The 18,248-nt window shown below is 52.3% G+C and overlaps 1 protein-coding gene across 2 annotated transcripts; it reads right to left on the reverse strand.

Moving 5' to 3' along the window:
• Window positions 1-7,938: 7,938 nt before the first annotated feature.
• On the reverse strand, window positions 7,939-17,976 carry CNGA2 (cyclic nucleotide gated channel subunit alpha 2). 2 transcript variants are annotated; one of them, XM_032995917.2, is made up of 6 exons: window positions 16,419-17,976; window positions 16,120-16,227; window positions 15,456-15,626; window positions 12,554-12,661; window positions 12,005-12,111; window positions 7,939-11,319 (listed from the first exon to the last, which is right to left on the reverse strand). In XM_032995917.2, exons 1-6 carry the CDS (start codon window positions 16,532-16,534, stop codon window positions 9,926-9,928), a joined length of 2,004 nt encoding a protein of 667 aa, XP_032851808.2. In that variant the 5' UTR covers window positions 16,535-17,976; the 3' UTR covers window positions 7,939-9,925. The 2 variants fall into 2 exon arrangements, with proteins under 2 accessions (XP_032851808.2, XP_032851809.2); XM_032995918.2 differs by lacking the exon at window positions 12,554-12,661.
• Between the last annotated feature and the right edge of the window lie 272 nt (window positions 17,977-18,248).

Consider the following 18,248-nt stretch of genomic DNA (forward strand, 5'->3'; position numbering starts at 1 on the left):
TGTAGAGTATAGCACCTGTGGTTCATAACTGTGGTATAGATAAATGATTAAAAAGTCCTTAGTTGAAGTAAGGTGAACTACCTAGGGCCCTGAAATAAGCTGCAGTGGCAGCGTTACAAGCCTGAGCCTTGAAGATGTGGGCACACATGATGCAAAAGACCCCAGGGCTACTCACATCTCATGACTGGCCATGCAAACTTGGAGGCTGAGCAAAATCCCTCCCAGGGGTAACAGAAACATCAGAAAGCAGACGTCCTGCATATGAGCAAGGCAGCAGATTTAGTCAGGTCAGATGCAACATGAACTTGCAGACCAGAGAAGAAGGAGCTGAAAGTAAGGCCTGTTGGAAAACACATAAAGCCAGCCGCAAGTGGACTCAAGCAAGAGGAGGAAGAAACCCTCACAGTGAACAGCATATTGCTCCCAGCAAAGAGCTGAGGAGGGTGATGGCTCCTTGCTCCCACTGCCTGCACCCCAAGGCACCCGGGGGGAGCCCAGCACGAGAGGCACAGGGGAAACACCGGCTTTTACTTGCACAGCAACTTGTAACTGCAGCGCTGCTGATGGCATTTGTTAAGTATTGATTACAGAATCAATAGGCTGTCAGTGTTAGTATAATTTTAACTAGACTAATAATAACAACTGTTCATTGCATTTTTGGTTGTATTGTTAAAAGTTTTAATTAGATTAACAATAAATTCTTGGTTTGGCATAAGAAAGTGTGTTTGGCTTTTGGTGGATAACATCTCCCAGCTCAGCTAACACACCTCCATCCTGCCCTGCCTCCCAAGGTGGATAAGATGCAGGCAGCTGCCATCCTCTCAATGGCTCAACACCACCCGTTTAACAGAGACCCTTCTCGCAGGCAAAGTGAGAGCTAACACCTTGCAGCTCTCCCCCCTGCAAAGTGACATTTGTGGATCAGGGCACAGACTAATTCACTGCCTCCACCTCGCATGGCTGCTCGCTGCAGCCATTGTCACTTCTTGAAAGCCCCTTCAGCAACCAGTCCCCACCTTGCATCAAAGGCCTTGGCATGCAAAGGCATAGCAGAAAAGCAAAGAGCTTTGATCTTAGTCTGTTGCTGATATTGCTGCAGAGTCAGGTGAAGGGGATAGTAGTGACTGGCTCACATCAGCTGTGCTCTGGGTAGCTGAGCCACATCCCCAGGGGCAGCCCAGGTCAGAGGCAGCAAAGGGAGGCTTTAAACCTCTGCAAAGGTCAAGTCTGCCCATGGGAAAGCATCTCTATATCCATGCAGACATCAGTGCGTTACTGGTTCACGTAACATCCTGAGAGTATTACCCCATGCTGAGCCCCTGTAGCAACAGGGACCCCTTTGCTCCCACACATGGGGATCAGCAGGATCCCTTTTCGGGGCAGAGGACATCTCCCTGTGGCTTCTGGGGCTTCCTGCCTGCAGACACCACAGATCTAACCACAGCATTAACCTGGCTCTAAGCAGGTCTGGAAGGATGCTGCAGGACTGAGAAAGGTCTGAGTTCAGGGTATCTGCCAGCAAGCCAGAGCTCAGCCCCACACCAACCCCAAGCAGGGTCCATCCCTGCTTGTTCCATCTCCTGCAGCCTCCCCCAGGATGCTCCCAGGGGCAGATGTGACAGGTACCATCCTGAAGGCTGGCATAGGCCTGACAGCCCCCCAGGTTCTGTCTCACTGTGCAATCGCAAAACTTGTAATTGTGTGAGGCTGCTTAACCCTGGCAAAACCCCTCGGTGTAGCTGGTGTGGGCACACATTCTCAGCCCACCATGAAAACTGGGTGGAGAGATACAGAGGGGCTTGGCCACCTGGTAGAGAGCTGGATGGCCCCAGGTCCTTTATCCCAAGCAGGGGTTAATTTGCCCAGCTCTCCCCAGCAGCCCAAACAAGCCAGGCCCTTCTCCAGCTCCTTTCCATCCCTGCCGCCCCCCCCCCCCCAAACTCGCTTCTCTCAGCCCCTGGCCCAGTGCCTGGCAGCCTCCCAGTCCTCCCCTGGGGCAAGAAACAGCCTGTGCTTATAGCCTAGACAGGGTAACAGTTCACCACAACATGCTCACATTTAATTTGCTTACCCAAGCAATAAAGCAGAAACGAGGAATGGCAGCTAATTAAAAGTATCGATTCATGTGGCATTCAAAAGCATCCAGAGCAAGCCAGGGGGGAAAGAGGGATGAGAAGCCTGGAAGAAGCAAAGGGGATAGCAGGGCTGCAGTGCTTCAGATGGATGTATCCTTGCTCCCTGTGATTTCTTACCATGGGGAAGACTCTTCTGCTGTAACAGTCCTGCTTCTACAATTCACTGTCCCCAAGACACTGGGTCTTTTCCTTACCAGAGAAGTCTCCAAGATTCCCCTTACATCAGCACCATGTGAACCCTCTCTGAAGTTTGGCATGACCCATATATTTTTAAGACTTGCTGATGGTAGGCAGACAAAAACCCTGAAATGGGGGAAAAGTACAGCTGAGATGTGCTTCTACAGCGATGGCACAGCATGCTCAAAGGTTACCACTTGCAGTCCCCTCTGACCTTCACATCTGCGAAGCTGTATGCAAACACAGAGAATATGTTGTCTTTGTGACTCAGGAACATGCAGGACTAGGAGGGTATGTGAGGCCAGCAAATCCAGACAACTTCTGGTCCAGATGGTCCACAGCTCATCTGGTCTGCACACCATTGAATCCTCCCTGCTACAAGAAGATGGGTTTTAGCACCCAAGTCAGTGCCTATAGCTGACATGGGAATGGGAGCAGGTCAGATGGAGCTTATCACCAGGGACTCTGGTCTCTGCTGTGGCTAGGTCTCTCTCAGTAGAAACAGTCAGTTCGTTAGATGAGGAAGGTGCTAATGATGACAGGAGCTCAGGTCGCTTGTGCCTGGCAGGTGTGGGTCTGTGTGGAGAGGAGGGTGGCTGCTGAATCCACACTTCTCAACAAGAGCAAAAACTTTGTGTCTCAAGAGACAAGTGAAGTGAAGAGCATCTAGACAGAGCTCTGCCAGTGACAGAGCTATGAATAGATTCAAGCACCCACAGCCATCCAAGAGGTGAGAAACTGTAGCTCTCTTGTTCCTCATTACCCATGTCACCATCTCCCCACCCCTCTGTCTTGTGTAGCTACCAGCAGCTGTCCTCATGGGGTTGGAAAAGAGCCAGAAACTGGGACTGAAAGCTTGCTCCCCATCCCTCTGATCACACACACCAAGCAGATGCCATCATGGCCTAGATTACAAAGGGAGCAGGGTTCCCAAGTGCAGCATCACCATCTGAGGACTCAGAAGCAAGGATGATTCTGCAGGCAAGGACTTTTGCTCTGGATATGCTTCAAAAGCTTCTCAGAAAAGTGCCAGAGTGCCTTCAAAACTTATCTTCAAAACTCCCCTGGCAGCCTCCTCAGCAAGGTCTGCATCCACACCATGTGCATGGGCCCTGAGAGGATCTTCATCCTCTGCCTGGTGTGTTGTTAGTGCTTCTTCTGAACTCCAGGGAAAGCCATGGTGGATTACAGGCATGTGCTTTGGCTCCTCTGCTTCCTCCAGCCTATCTTGTTTTTCCCAGACAGCAGCCTGCTCTACCCAAGCTACTGCAGACCATCCCACCTTGCAAAGAACCCAGGCAATTCTCCCTAGAGCACAGCCAGACAGGGAGAGCTGGCAGCCAATCCCCCAGCACCCCCATCCTGCACCACACACAGGGATCACAGCGCTGGAGGAGATCAAAGGTCCTGCTACAACTGCAGGTAATCCGGCCAGACAGTCAGAGGGATTCACTCTCTGTTGCAGACTTTATCTGGCTGCAAGAAGGATAAACCTAAATCCTCTACTGTATTTCCCCTCCCTGCCCTCCACCCTCTAGTCTGGAAGATGTAATATGACTTGTGGCTGAGACCAAAAGGCAATATTTAGGAACAGGTCCAGGAAAAATATGTCACTTAGAGCAAGGAGGTGACAAGGGTGACTGAAGTCTCAGAGGAAGGAGAGGGAAGGAGACCTGCAGTCTACAAACATCCTGCCTTGCAGACCTTGGCTCTGCAGCCTCTCACCCTAAACCAACTGCATAGAGGAGACGTGTTCCATCCCAGAGGCTGGAAGAACCAGCCAAGGTAGATGTCCCCACAGGAGGTGGCAAGCTTACAGGCAACCAGTCCAGTGCCAATGTCACCCAGCCCAAAACTGGATCCTAGGTTCAGGATCCAACTCAGACCCTACCACTGCAACACTGCCAGGACTGCCTGGCTCCAACACTCTGCACTGCCCTGGCACAGATCACCTGCACCGTGGAGCTCCCAGAAATGGGCAGAGCCTGCTAAGCTCTCCCCAACCCCACCCTGCACCAACTGATTTACTGACCACCATCTCAGCTTGAGCTTTCTGCCATAGACCACCAGCCCAGGGACAGGAGGACACCTGAAGGGCTGGGCTGAGGATGGCACCAGGGGGAGCCCCACAATGTGGCAAGGAAGGCTTCACCCTCAGGAGCCCCAGGCTAGTGGGTCAGGGGAAGAATGGGGTGTTTGGAAGGCATCCTGGGGTTTTCCATCCATCCCTCCAAGGGAGATGCCTGAGGTGGCTTCACCTCCTGCTCACCCATCACCCTGAGCTGCTGTCATGGCAACACACACTCCAAATCAGGTAGGAATGGGTACTTCTGCTTGTTTAATCGAGGAGGAGGCAGCACCCTGGTATTTTGAACAAGGAAGGAGGAGGGGAGCAAGCAAGACAGTTGGCACGCAAGCCGCCTGCAAGAGGAGTGCAATGGTCAGCCACTTCAGCTCTGCTCCTCATGGCTGAGACACATGCTCATGCGGATGGTGATACTGCCCCCATGCCACACCAAGACCCCACATGAAAACAGGGGTGATAAAGGGATTGAGCTCCACGGGACAAAACTGGGACTGAGCACCCACCAGTCTGTATGACGTACTGGGTGCTCAGCACTAAGCTTCCCCTCCAAAAGGCAGACCATAATTCAGTGAGTCAAAATTCACTGAAACACCTCAGAAAGGTCCTCAGGTACATCAGGGGCTGCAAAGAAAACATGTATTACCTAGCACTACCAAAACCCCTTTGGGAGTAGCTCCTATGCTCGTGGGTGATGGCTGTCCTCTCCATTTCCCAGAAACAACACCAGGACACAAGCACATCCAGCATCACCCATGAACCATAAGAACAAGATGAGCATAGAGTCTTTTCTTTGAAACCCCACTCATACCTACAGGAAAAGCAGGCAGTGCTTTGATTTCAAAGCTATTGAATCCAAATGATCATGAGCAAGCCAGCCCCTCTCCAGGGAAGAGCTGCATGGCAGTCTGGTGACCTTCTACACCACCTCCACATCCCAGCCCCTGAAGAATAGGTGGAAATCTTGCTCACAGCAACCCTCACTCCTGGGAAGGCAGCACCAGCAGCACGCAGGCAGTCCTGGTTCCCTCGGGTGCAGAGGAGGCAGGAGCTGAGGGAGGCAAAGCCATCTAGGGAGTGCTCAGAGGTCCCATGCTGGAGAGCTTAGAGCTGCCTCCAATCTTTCCTGGTTTTCAAGAGACTTTAGTCCAGCTGAGCCCATAGGAGAGACACAATACAGTCAGGAAGACAGAGCAAGACTGGAGCTTGCCCACTGCTTCACACCGCTGAACAGCTTGGCTGGACAGCCAGACCTCACCTCAGCAGTGCAGAGCAGACTATTGCAGTGGCACAGCACTACGGAGAAGACCAGCACCAAGTTCAACAGGACCAAGAGGAGCTGTGCCACTGCCCCTGCCAAGCCACATGCCACAACCACAGTCATCAGGGACACCAGTGAGCCATGAGCCAACCACAACCTCTGTTTCACCCCTTTCCCCCGGCACTACATGCACCACAACAGATCTTCTCACCAGGGTGAGCCTGCTGTGCTGCAAGACACAGAGGCTTCAGGCTTCAGTGCCAGACCCTGGGCTCAAAGCCAGACCCATTCTGCAATCCCAGAATCTGGTGGTCCACACTCATATGAACCCTGCTTGCAGCTTGCTGACCCAACTTACCTCTGGAGAAGTGGCAAAGCCAGATGCTCTCCTGTGCTGCAGTCTCCAACCCTGCTGTCCACAGCCTAAGGAGGTTATTTTAGAGCTTGCTCGCAATCACCAAAATGGCCTCTTCATGCACATCTTCAGAAAAACAAAAAGAAGGCAGCCAGGAGGCAGGAGTTGTCACTGTTGTGTCCTGGCAAGCTCTCTCCATTTCCCCCAGCTGTGAAATGGGTACTTACATTTCCCAGAGGCCGGTGAGAGAGCTTTTTCTGGGTATCATCCAGCAATGATTATTTCATTCCTAGAAGCAGTGCTCAGAGAGGAGGAGGGAAACCCAGTACCACACAACACAGTTATGGTTGATTCACCCAAGAATCCCAGTCCCTTTCCTGCAGCTCTGGTAGAAGCAGGCAAGGTCTGAAGATGCACCCTTTGGTAGCAGCAGATTTGCAGAAAACATCTGCTGCAGAAGTCAAGGGGCTTCCCTGGTTCGATGGCACTGGAAGGGATGGCTGCCTGGTGAGGCATACAGGTTTTCCCCCATCTGACCTCCCTGGAGGTCAATATATTTGCTCCATATTTGATGTCTCCCACCCACAACACAGTTGAGAAAGGTTACATTGTATAGGGGAATATTTTTTGTAATGGGAGAAATCTAAAAGAAGAAAATTATTTGTAATATATGACAAAGCAGTTTAATGTATTGTGGTGCATGGGCAAGTCTCTGCAGGGTGCTGAGTGGGCGCCCTCAGCTTTCCCTCCTGGATGCCAGCCCTGAGGAGCAGCCTTTGGCCACCCCCTGCTCCCCATCTCCAGGAGAACCTTCCGAGGCAGAGGTATGTACCCAAACCACCTGTAAAACGGGCAGCAGCCAAAGCTGTGTCTGCTGTGCCCCGTGTCCGCTCTGCCAGGGATTTAGGCAGCCTGTAAGTGCAGCTGTGCCATTGTGTGCTTCTCTCCAACATCTGCCTGTCCTGCTCACTGAAAAAAGCATGGAGCTGCTGCTAATTTCATTAGCAAGCCCGTCAAGCGGTTCATCAATCTATGATTTCCTGGCTTGCCGCCGTGAGGAAACAAGCGGGATCTGCTCTGAATTCACAAAGACATCCTCTGGGGTAATTTGTCTGAAGGCTTAAAATTTCCCAAGTGGATTATTATCTTGGATTAAAATTGGGAGGGGGAGTGGGTTTCCTTTTTTGATTCTTTTTTTTTTTTTTTTTTTTTCCCCTTCCTGGAATAAACCTGACTATCCTCTAAACTGCCAGCAGCTCCCCAGCCGGGCAGCAGTAGTTGCCTGTCCCGGAGACACGCAGGGCCGGGCGGGAGCACAGGCAGCCGCTGTCCCGGCAAGTGGCCACTCGTGCTCCACTCACAGCAGCGGCGAAGCAAAGCCCACGGGCTCAGAGCCTGCCGACACGGAGAGCGGCACGGATTAGGTGCACGGGGCCGGCAAAAGGGATCTGAGAAGCGCCGGGGTGATGGAAGAGGCTCCGCCTCGCCCTCCGGGGAGCTACAGCTCCCACGGGAAACGCTCGGCTCCCCACAGAACGCGAGTGGCTGCGACCCCACGGCCGCGGGCTGGCGCTGGCTGGGGGGGCCGCGGTTCCGCGGTTCACAGCTCCCCCTCCTGGCTCCCTCCCCCATCCGCAGGGCCCAGCGGCCGGGGGGGCTCTGCCCGCCCCCTCCCCACTGCCGAGCCGGGCGGGGGGGCTCGGCCCGCCCGCCCCCTCCCCGCCTGCCGCGGGCAAAGAACGCGCGGGGACTTCGGGAGCGATGGATCCCAGACAAGGGGAAAGCTGGGGGCGAGGGCTCCTGGTGGTACAAGAAAAAGCAGAACAGAAACCACCTCATCTTCAACCAAAATCATCTCAGTAATAAGTAAATTAAATTGTAAAAAGTAATAATAATAATAGTTAAAAAACAACACACAGACAAACCAACCAACCAACCTGCAATTTAATTTAGGGCTGACAAAAAGCATCTTACCTAACCTCAAATTCTAATTTTGGTAATTTAACCTTTGTTCCCCCACCAATCCCAAAAAGCAAGGCCATGATTTCTAAATGAAAAATTCTCATACAAAATGAAGAGAGGCAGGCTTATGCAGGAGAGAAGAGAAAGGACAAAGCAAATACCCTCAGTTTTCTACCATGAGCCTTTCTGGGTTGATACTTCCTCATGTGTCATCCCATTATTTTAGCCAAACTAACTGAATTTTCCCCAGATCATTAATTCCTCCAGAATTCCCTTCTCCACCAAACCTTGTCCTCCTTGGAAACCAGCCCCAGCCCACTCCACGGACCCAGTGGGCAGGAGCAGGAGGTCCCAGATGCCTACATGCAGGTCAAGCCAAGCTGTGCGACAGAAGCAAGAGATGAAGTTGCATCCCCCAGGCCCAGCACCTGCACAGCACCGCTAGGCAGGGGTGGCATTGCTGCCTGTGCTGAGGTTGCTGCTGTTTGCAGGGTTTTGGTGGCCTTTCCTGCACTCCACCCCTCACCAACAAGCTGCTTGCACCGTGGAGCAGCAGGGCTGCAGCACAGCCCGGCAGAGCTCTGCCGGCTCATGCGACGGTGCCACGCTTTCCCTTCACACATGTGTCCTCATGGCTCTGCCACTCATTTCTCCTCCAGAAGGCACCTGGCCTGCAAATCCCCCAAACTCCCACCGAGTACAAGAAAACCTCCTGCCTAAGGAAATAAATGTGTTCTGTGCTCTCTCTGAGCTACCCACAGCAAAGCAAATATGGGCACAGTTTGACCCCACCACTGCTTTGTTCCTTAAAAATGTGTAATTTCAGTCAAACGCTTCCTGGAGCATCTGGCCGTCATTAGATAGAGGAGAGAGACAGATCCTGCGTTCCTTCTGTACACTGCACAACAGGCACTGTCGGGCCAGCAAGCCAGAGTCTTTACCTCTGTATGGTACTTGTCATCCAAGACATCCATAGCCCAAATGGAAATCATGCTGCCTCCGCAGCGGGAGGGCTTGGGAACGCCGTCCCCCGGGAAGCTGCGGTGCTCGGGGTACCGAGCGGCCCGCGCCGGGTGCCATTTGGCAGCACCAAATAAAGCAGAAGGGAAAAGGGAGGCAGGCAGGAGGATGGCAGCTGCCTGCCCTTCCAGCTCGATGTCCAGCCTCAGGGAGGGTGGTGGGGATGACCTCGGTAGTGACAGCGACCCAGAGAAGCCTCTCCATTCGCAGACATAAGAGGCACAGATTGGGCTGTCTTAATTGACTTTTAGTATCTTGTGGGTGAGGAGTCTCTCAGTGCAGACTGGGTGTCCGCAGACACTCAGTGGGGATTATTTACCTGAAGTGAGTTATAAAGGCTGAACCCAAAATGCATTTGTAAATATCTGGCTTCTGTTTTGGTCTCTCTCATTAGGGTGTTTTTTTATCTTCAAGGAAAGCAGCATTTTCCAAAGCCTGTCTCCTCCTAGGTCCCTGTATGGATGAGTAGGTGACGCATGGCAGGCTCTGGCCACCATGACTCTGCATCTCCAACATACATGGGAGGTCAGCATGCCCAGGTACCCCTCCATGCAAGGTTCATGTCCTACCTTCTGTTAAGGCAAAGAGGAGGAAGGATGGGCACAGACCTTTTGCAGAAACTGGAAGGAAGTGTTAGCAGTGGCATTAGCCATCCTCCTCATTTTAGTGATCCAAGTTCAAGGTCTCAGGTCGAGGTAATGAGAAAAGGGACAGGCCTGAGGAGAAGCTAGGAAAATCACCTGATTAGGAGCCATGGCAGAAGCTGCCATCAGGGCAGTGGCAGCAGCAATGTTAAGGACCTGAAAGAAGTCCCTGGCAAGGCAGCCACAGGATCTGCTTTGTGAAATATCAAACTGTCTCAGCACAAGGCCAGACATCATCTATCTGACCTCTGCACCCATCCATTGCATCCCATCAGGTAAAACTTTCTCCTAATCCTCAAGCAGACTGTCTGAGCTATCTGAGAAGAAGTCCTCCAGATCCTGCTGCTTCATCTTGGACTCCAGAACAGTGATGCGCTGCTTGAGCTTCATCTGGGTGTCACCGTATTCTGTCAGGAGCCGGCCAAAGCGGGTGTGCAGTGTGTCCAGGCTCAAGGCCAGCCTGTCCAGCTTCTCCTCCACGCTCTTTTCTTCTGTGCTTGCCTCTGCAGCTGATTCGTCCAGCAGCCCTTCCTTGATCAGAATCTCCCGGCCACGCTCCTCCAAGACCTTTTTGGCATCAGGATACTCTGTGACTGCTTCCATAAGATCTTCCTTTGACAGGCAGAAGAGATCAGAGTAGCCCAAGCTACGGATGTTGGCTGTGCGCCTGTTGCCCATTTTGCTTCCTTTAATGTTGAGGATGCTGATCTCACCAAAGCAGCCTCCTGCAGTAAGCAAAGCATACTGTGTGATTCCATCATCCGCCACCACGGCCAGCTTCCCCTCCTTGATGATGTACATCTCTTTCCCAATGTCTCCTTTCCGGCAAATGTAATCCCCTGGGCTGAACACCTGAGGGCGAAGCTTCAGCACCAGCTCCACCAGTAGACCTGCCTCACAGTTCTGGAAAATCCTCACTTTCTTCAGCGTCTCCAGGTGAACGTTGATGGCAATCTCTGCCCTTAACTTATCTGGAAGATTCTTGAGGATTTCCCGTTCATCTACTGCCTTCTTGTTGGTCCACAGGTAGTCAAACCACTTGATGACTTTGGTTTCCATGTCTTTGCCCACCTTGCGGAACTGCATGTAGTGTTTGATGGCATCAATTTTTGCCTGGAATTCTGCCCTGGTGGCGTTCATGTTGGATATCATGGATCCCACATTCCCCACAATGGTGGCAAAGATGAGGACACCGACGAGGAAATCAAAGATCACAAAGAGGTACTCCTCATCACGCACAGGGGGAGGGGTCTCTCCAATGGTCGTCAAAGTCAGCGTAGACCAGTAGAGACAGTAGACGTACTCCCGAGCCAGATACCCATATTCAGGGTCTGTGATGTTGGGATAGACCCAGGTGTCCTCTCCAAAGCCTATGGCTTTGGAGATGGCATAATAAATGCATGCATTCCAGTGGATGATGACCAGGATGTAAAGAACCAAGTTGCTGATGCGGAAGATGTTGGGGTGGCTGGTTCTGGTCTCAGTCCTGTCAAAGAACTCAAACATGCGGGAGAAGTGCAGCAGCCTGTTGAAACGCAATTCAGGGCAGTGCAATCCCACAGCAAAGTATGCCAGGTCTGTGGGCGTGATGGAGAGAACATCCAGCTTGAACTGTAAGGTGTGGATGTAGTTATCCCGTAACTTCTTCAGGTCCTTAACCAGAAGGCCCTGTTCCAAGAAACCTAACAGAAGCGAATGATAGAATTATCTTGGCTTATGTTCAACTCTTCTGCAGGCTTTGAAAGCACTTCTGAGAAAAATTTTATGGTATGCCATGCACATGTGTGCATATATACACAAGGTCATCCAAATATTACCAGTTTCACCTGATCTACTCAGTTTACAAGCTGTTGTTACCACTCAAGCCCTTTATCCGACAAAAGCCACCTAAAGATATCACTTAGGGATTTAGAGTGTTGCCACAAAGAAATGGGGACACAAAGGTTTCTGTCCTCCAGATCATAAATTATTGCAGTTCAGACAGAAAATGTACAGCCACCTGCTGCGTTCCGAGAACATTAAATTCTACCATTTTTCAGTGTAGATAATTCATTAGCTGAACTGATGCAAAATCAGATACAGACCTTCAGCTATGCCCGAATACTAATAGTAATGCAGGTAATTTTGTACAATTATTCAAAGGTGAAGTTGAAAGCTGGGATGATTAATCTTTCATTCTGAAACTTACTCTGTTTCTCAGATCTTTTAATTAGATTTTTTCTCTGGAGACTGCTTCGTACTAGTGAGTGCCAAGGTAGACAAAACCCTCCTCCTAATGGAGCAGTAGATTAAGCCTCTCCCTTGCGGCTCATGTCCACTTTTAGGGGAAAAAAAGCACTCACAAGTCAGGATGCCACTTCTGCTTACCTGTGCGCAGGTGGACCACTATGTCCCCAATGTAGATAGAGTCTGAAATGTAGTCTAACACCAGCCAAAGGACAACATAGGTCTTTTGCAAATCATTGAAGCAAGCCCTGGAAGAAGGTCATAAAATAGGGTGGTAAGACCAACAAATCTCCATACTCTGAAACTATTACAGCTCATTATAGGCTGATTCTGAGGCTCCTAACTCTGCAACAGAGCTTGGCCACTCGCCCCTCTTCTTCTAGAAATTAAAACCGCTTTCTCTGAAAAATCTGCCCTCCCTTGACCTAGGTAAGGCAACATCTTGAAAACACCTCCCAGATTCACCTTGCAGCTTTACGCCAAAATCACGGTCCTTTCCAGCTGGGGGCAGAGGGTGGATGCTCTGCCTTTGCACCACAGAAGTCACAGTGATAGCAGGGGGTCCCTTTCCTTTAGGTTCCCACCAGCTCCAGCACCACCAGCATCATTTTTCTGATACTGGCTGAGCCGCAACAACCAGCTGAACAGGAGGATTAGGGGAGACAGGGACCCTGCAACCTCCCAGCTCACCTGGCTACAAGCAAGCACCAGTTATAGAGGACAGGAACTGCAATGACAGCCAGCCAACGGTAATACCAGTCCCCTGCAGGGTCCACCACAAAGTTCTGCCATTTCTTCCTGGAAGCAGAGAGAAGCCAGAGCTGGAAATGCATAAATAAAGGACTGGACATAGAAAATAGGGTTGGAAGGAACCATCTGAGCCACATCCTTCACCCCTTGCACTAGACGGGCTCAAACATAGCTGCAGTTTGAGTGACAATCTGTAAACTAACACCAATCCCAGTAGCACTGAGCAAAAATGTCTGGCACTGTTTAAGCACCTTTATCCCCAAATCTGTTCTCAGTAATGTTCCAGAAGAAACCGTAGGATGGTAAGGCAAGCCGGTGGCCTACATGCACACAGCACCCCAGTGGCAGAACCAGAAACAGCTACATGGAAGAGGGTTGTGCTGGGTTTGTGTGTGGCAGGGTTTCTGGTAGCAGAGGAGGGGGCTACAGCAGTGGCCCCTGTGAAAAGCTTCTTGAAGCTCCCCCACCCACTGCCCCCTGTGCTGCTGGGGGTGAGGAGATAGAGAAGTTGGAAGCAAAGCTGAGCCTGGAAAGGAAGGAGGGGTGAGGGAAGGTATTTTTAAGATGTGGTAATGCTTCTCACTGTCCTACTGTGTCTGTTAAGTGATGCTGCTGCTAGTGGCTGAATTAAATTAATGTTCTTTTTCTTCCCTTAAGGAGTCTGTCTTTTGCCCATGACCATAATGGGTGAGTTATCCCTCCCTGTCCTTATCTCAATTCCTGAGCCTTTTGCCTCATTTTTTCCTTCCCAGCGCTGAGAGGGAAGCGGGGAGTGAGCAACTGTGTGGTGCTCAGTTGCCCTCTGGGCTCAAACCACAACAAGGGTGATCAGAAAACTTCTTGTTACATGACACTGCATCTCCCAGATGAGGTATAGATTGGTGCCAGACAGATCTTAAGAGAAGATTAATAAGAGCAGGAAAGAAAATGTGCTGTAGCTCAGTGGGAGCTCCAGGAGAGGATGGCCAAGCCCCAAGCACCATGCGGCTCCTGCCCACAGTCTGCTCGCTCCTGGGTCCAGCCTTTGAACTGCTCCCAAGCGTTTGATCCTGCTCATCTTGGGACTCGGAGCCAAGATGTGTGTGCTCCAGTCACCAGATATCACTGGAGAATCAGAAGAGAAACTGTGGCTGGGCTGATAGGTTTAGCTGCTACAGCCTGGTAGGACAAAACTCCCTCTCCCCCTCTCTTCTTCCCTCCCTTCCAGCTTTTGAATGTGCAAAACTCTCTCCAGTCATAGGAAAAAAAAACAAAACCACACTTCCAATAGATTCCCCGTGCTCACCTCACTGCTTCTGAAAGCTTCAAAAGCAAAATCTCTGCCTTGAAGTCTCCTTCCCCAGTGGCACAGGCAGTGGTACCTGCGGTGCCCAGAGTGTGGGGACAGGCACTCAGTGCAAAGCCAGCAGCACTCCTTCACCTTCGCTCCAGGCACAGCCACAGACAGGCAGGTGGTCCAATCTCCCCATTAAAAGTGCCTATCTTTTGTTCAGAAACTGCAACTTAAATGTTTTTTGAGAAAGGGACTCTCTGCTCCCTGGGACATACAGCACTGATACACAAGAAGCACTGACTCACCTGGAGCCAGCCAGTACTGTTGTAACACCTGCACGCACTAATAACCTCAATAACGGTGTTAATTACATTGGTAATTTCAGCTTTAAATCACCAGTGCTGCCCACGGCAGGTGGCCACAGTCACTGACATTACACTAACAGCCGGGCCAGGGCTGGAAAACCAGGGCTCTGCGTTAACCCAGGAAGAGATTAGAATCATTTGGCTCCTCCTGAAGGGTTTGCACCCAAGCCTGCAACTGTGGAGGCTCCCATGGCCGTGAATAGCAGCTCATGTTCAGGGTTACCAGACTTGGGGCTCTTCTTATATGTGGAGCTGAGGACCTAGAAAACAGCAGAAGTTACCACCATCTCTCCACTGAGCAGCCCTTTCATGGCATGCTTCAGCTCCCTCTGACAGTTAACAAGCTCCCCTCAACCTTGCAGGGCAGAACTTTTTTTCCATGACTAGTGAAGATCCAGATATAAGGCTCAGGTATTTTTCTTCTACTGAAAAAAAAATATTATTTCTTGGCTTTTTAATTACCATGTATAATGGTAGGGTCCAGAGTAGTCCATGAGCTTTGCCCTTTAATTAGCCAGCAGAAGAAAAGCCAGGTTATTGCCTTTCACCAGGAGGAGTGTGAGCTGGGGAGATGAAAGGGCTGGATTTGAAAGAGCCTTTTCAGAAAGCTGCTGTCACAGTGTCTGCTCTTGGGGGGGGAGGATCATGGGCAGCAAATGCACTCCCTTCATCTCCCTTTGTCCTGCAGATGATGAATGAGACTGGAAAATCCCATGCATCTGTGCTTGCTGTGGTCTCCTGGGTGGAGACTCCGCATCCCTCAGTTTGTCCCCAGCTCCTCATACGCACAAGCTGAAGGTACGTATCTTTACAGAGCCAGGGCTGGCTCCAAATGCCAACCCTAGTGTTGAACTTCACTAAAAATGGTGAGGTCTGCTAGCTGTCATGAGTCATGCAATGTGTGATCCTACCAGGGCATGGACCAGGGGAGAGAAGACCTCACATGTGAGGGACAGGCCAGGTCTTTTCCCCAGGGACAGACTACCAGGTCCTGTGTGCCTGCACAACAGCCCAGCAAAGCCAGGCTGACTGCCTGGACAGAGGCTGGAGAGGGCAGGGAGGACCCTTTCCCACCACTCCGTCCTACCTCCCCCTTTCCCATCCCCATCCACCTCCGTTAGCCATCACTGCCCGGAGCCCCTGTGCACCATGCACAGCTGTTCTCCAGCCAAAGACGGCTGGGGGTGCAGGAAAGGTACCCTACTTTTTGTTTTCCTCCTCCGTCTCCTCGTCCTCTAGATCATTGCCAGCACCTGCAGCCACTGTCTGGAGCTCAGGGCCCTGGAAGCGCTCGAGGAAGGGGTCTGGCCTTTGCTGCTCCTCGTGCAAGCTCTTGCTGGCCCAGTCCCTCAGCACCAGCACCAGCTGGACTATCCTGGACAGGGGAAGAGAGGCAGAGTCAGGAACTGTCTGCGGAGCAAGGAGAAAGCAAAAGCTTGAGAGCAAGGAGGGAGGCTACAGTTGAGAAGAAAACTCTCACAGCTCACTCAAAACCAGATATTTAATTTTCCCCCTCCTTGTAGCGATGGTGTAGGACCAAGGGTATACAAACAAGAGAGCCCACCCTGTCAGAGTCCCACTGCCATTCCCACAGGGACATGAGGAATGCATGGGTGGCTGGGGCAGAGTGACACTGCCTGTGAGGGAAGGGAGCCCCCAAGCCCTCCCAGGGCCCCAGAAATGATGAAGCCATCCCCTCTCTCACCTGTCTTCATGGGCACCAGGGCAGGCAGAGCAGTATTCACAGACACTGGTCCCTACAACCCTTGAACGACACACAGCAGAAGGGGATCCTGACCCCACACAAGTCCCCAGTGTCTAAGCCAGTCACAAAAGGCTCACCCCAGGCCAGGGGCACACACAGGTACCTGGCAAAGGCTCGTCTGCCTTGGAAAGCAGAGGCAGCTGGCTGTTCCCCCTCATCCAGGGCAGCTCCTTTCTGCAGCTCTGAGGTGTCATCCTGGGTTGAGCAGGTCCTGCGGTGGGGAAAAGGGGGGGTGTGTCACAGCCACAGTGTGCCATCAGTCAGATGAACTGGAGGAAGCAGGCAGCTGAGGTTTGGTATTGCAGCCCTGCCTGCACCAGGTTTTGGCAGACCCACCAAAGTGGCCCACCCCTGCCCTGCCCCACCACTGCCTCCCTCAACCAAACCAGGGACCAGCCTGACTTTCTTGTGCTGAGCCTCGTCCCCTCCACATCACCGTCCTCCACATGGGCTTGGGCAGGTGGACAGGGGTGGCAGTTGGCTGGTGAGCACTGCAGACCATTACTCTTGGCCATCATCCTCCATGTGAGGAGACCACAGGCACACACCCTGTCCCAGAGACCTGCAAAGAGCAAAAAACAGCCATGAAGGACACATCACATCGTCTGAACACAGAGATACATCACAGCATGGGAAGAGAGGGTCAAAACCCATGGGATGCGCTCACCCCACATTTTCTACCACCAGCCATCACTGAAGCTGCCGTAAGAGTCCTACAGAGCATTTTGCCCTCCCCAAGAGATCCCACATCTGCCCATGGCCCATGAAAGGTGCTCTCCTTGTTGTTCAGGCTCCTCAGCCATTGCCAGGGCAACAGCATCCCCAGCAAGCATAACAACGAGTCCACGGCTCACTCAGCACCACTACCTGCCCAAGGACAAGAAAACAGACTTGTAAGGAGTGTAAGCTCAAGGCCAGCCCAGACGGGAAGATGCTGTCATGCAGCAGCACAGGGTAGACTTTGCATGTATAAGGGTGTTTGTACCCGAGCAACTGCCCTCCTTCCCCAGGGCACTGCAACCTGCTGGTGGTCTGCCCAGTGAGCCCCATCTCACCTCACCACAGAAATCTCCCCTGCATTGGAAACTGAGGCTTTCTATTTAAAAAGAGCCTTGATGAGGTTCCTGCTGACAGGAGCTACCATGTGGTTTCAGAGAGCAGCAGAGAAGACCCTACATTAATACATGGAGGCTGCTGAACTGTTAAGTGTGTGATTTCACCAGGTTCTATCTAAAAAGCAAGAGATGCCTACAGGGCTTGCCCAGCCCCAGCATCAGACGCAGCCCTCGCTATCCTGCTGCACCCTCGTATAGACCACACCGTGCAGAAGCACCTCACAGAAACACAGACTTGCACATGCACGGACACAAAGGCACACAGGCATTGCCCAGCCCTACCTAGACCATGTATTCCCACCCTGGCTGCCCTGCCTGCTCCCCCCGGGGCACAGTACACCCTCCGTACCCTCAGTGCACGGATGAGGCAGGTTCCTGGAGACAACGTGGTGCAGCCCACAGCCAAAGCTCGGCTTGGAGGAAGGCAATGCCTCGTACACCTCTACCAACACACACAGACTACATCCACACTGCACGCACAGGGACAGTCATGCATGCTCAGGTGAGCCACCTCCCCGGGGCAGCAGAGCTGCTGCCGAGAAGCCACCACTGTCCACTTACGAGCCTGGTGTCCCCCGAAGCCTTCGACACCCGGCTGCTGCCTAACGTGGGCTAGCAGGGGTGGCTGGGGAGCATCCCTCCCCCAGGAGCCTTCCGGGCTGTCTCCAGAGCGCTCAGGCTTTTGAAACGTGTGTTGAGCTGCAAAGCAAAGCCAGCGCGAGCGAAGCTGCCTGCACTCCTGCCCTTCTCCCCTGCCCAAGCAGAGGAGCAGGTGAGGCAGCCGGGCAGCACCCTGGCAGTGGCAGAGGGGCCTCTGCGGTGCGCGGGGAGGGTGCACGCACACGCATGGGTGTGGATCTTGTCACTCTAGCACGCCCATCCCCTGAGCATCCTCCATGTCCTGAGCAGCAAAGCGCACTTCAGAGGAGTTAATAACAGACAGCTTTGTGTCTGGGGGATGAAAGGAGAGGAGGGAAATGTGCTGCTCAGGGTTGCTCCATTTTCCTACTCACGCGTTCCCTTCCCCCTGTCACCTCCCCAGTGGTGGTCCTGAGCAGCTCTGGGTCCAGCAGCTCCTGAGTCCCCTGCAAACCCTGGGGAAGGGTCACTGCCCACC

The sequence above is a fragment of the Tyto alba genome, unplaced genomic scaffold, assembly GCF_018691265.1.
Source record: "Tyto alba isolate M040663 unplaced genomic scaffold, T.alba_DEE_v4.0 Super-Scaffold_5, whole genome shotgun sequence".
Lineage (NCBI taxonomy): Eukaryota > Metazoa > Chordata > Aves > Strigiformes > Tytonidae > Tyto > Tyto alba.

Bases quoted from the DNA above. Each gene is read 5' to 3' on its own strand.
- CNGA2 (XM_032995917.2), bottom strand. From the start codon at position 16,534: ATGATGGCCAAGAGTAATGGTCTGCAGTGCTCACCAGCCAACTGCCAC. The intron at 12,662-15,455 runs GTAGGGTACCTT...CTCTGCTTCCAG, and splicing joins ACGGAGGAGGAAAACAAAAA to GAAGAAATGGCAGAACTTTG. The intron at 12,112-12,553 runs GTGAGCTGGGAG...ACCTTCTTCCAG, and splicing joins TGGTGCTTGCTTGTAGCCAG to GGCTTGCTTCAATGATTTGC.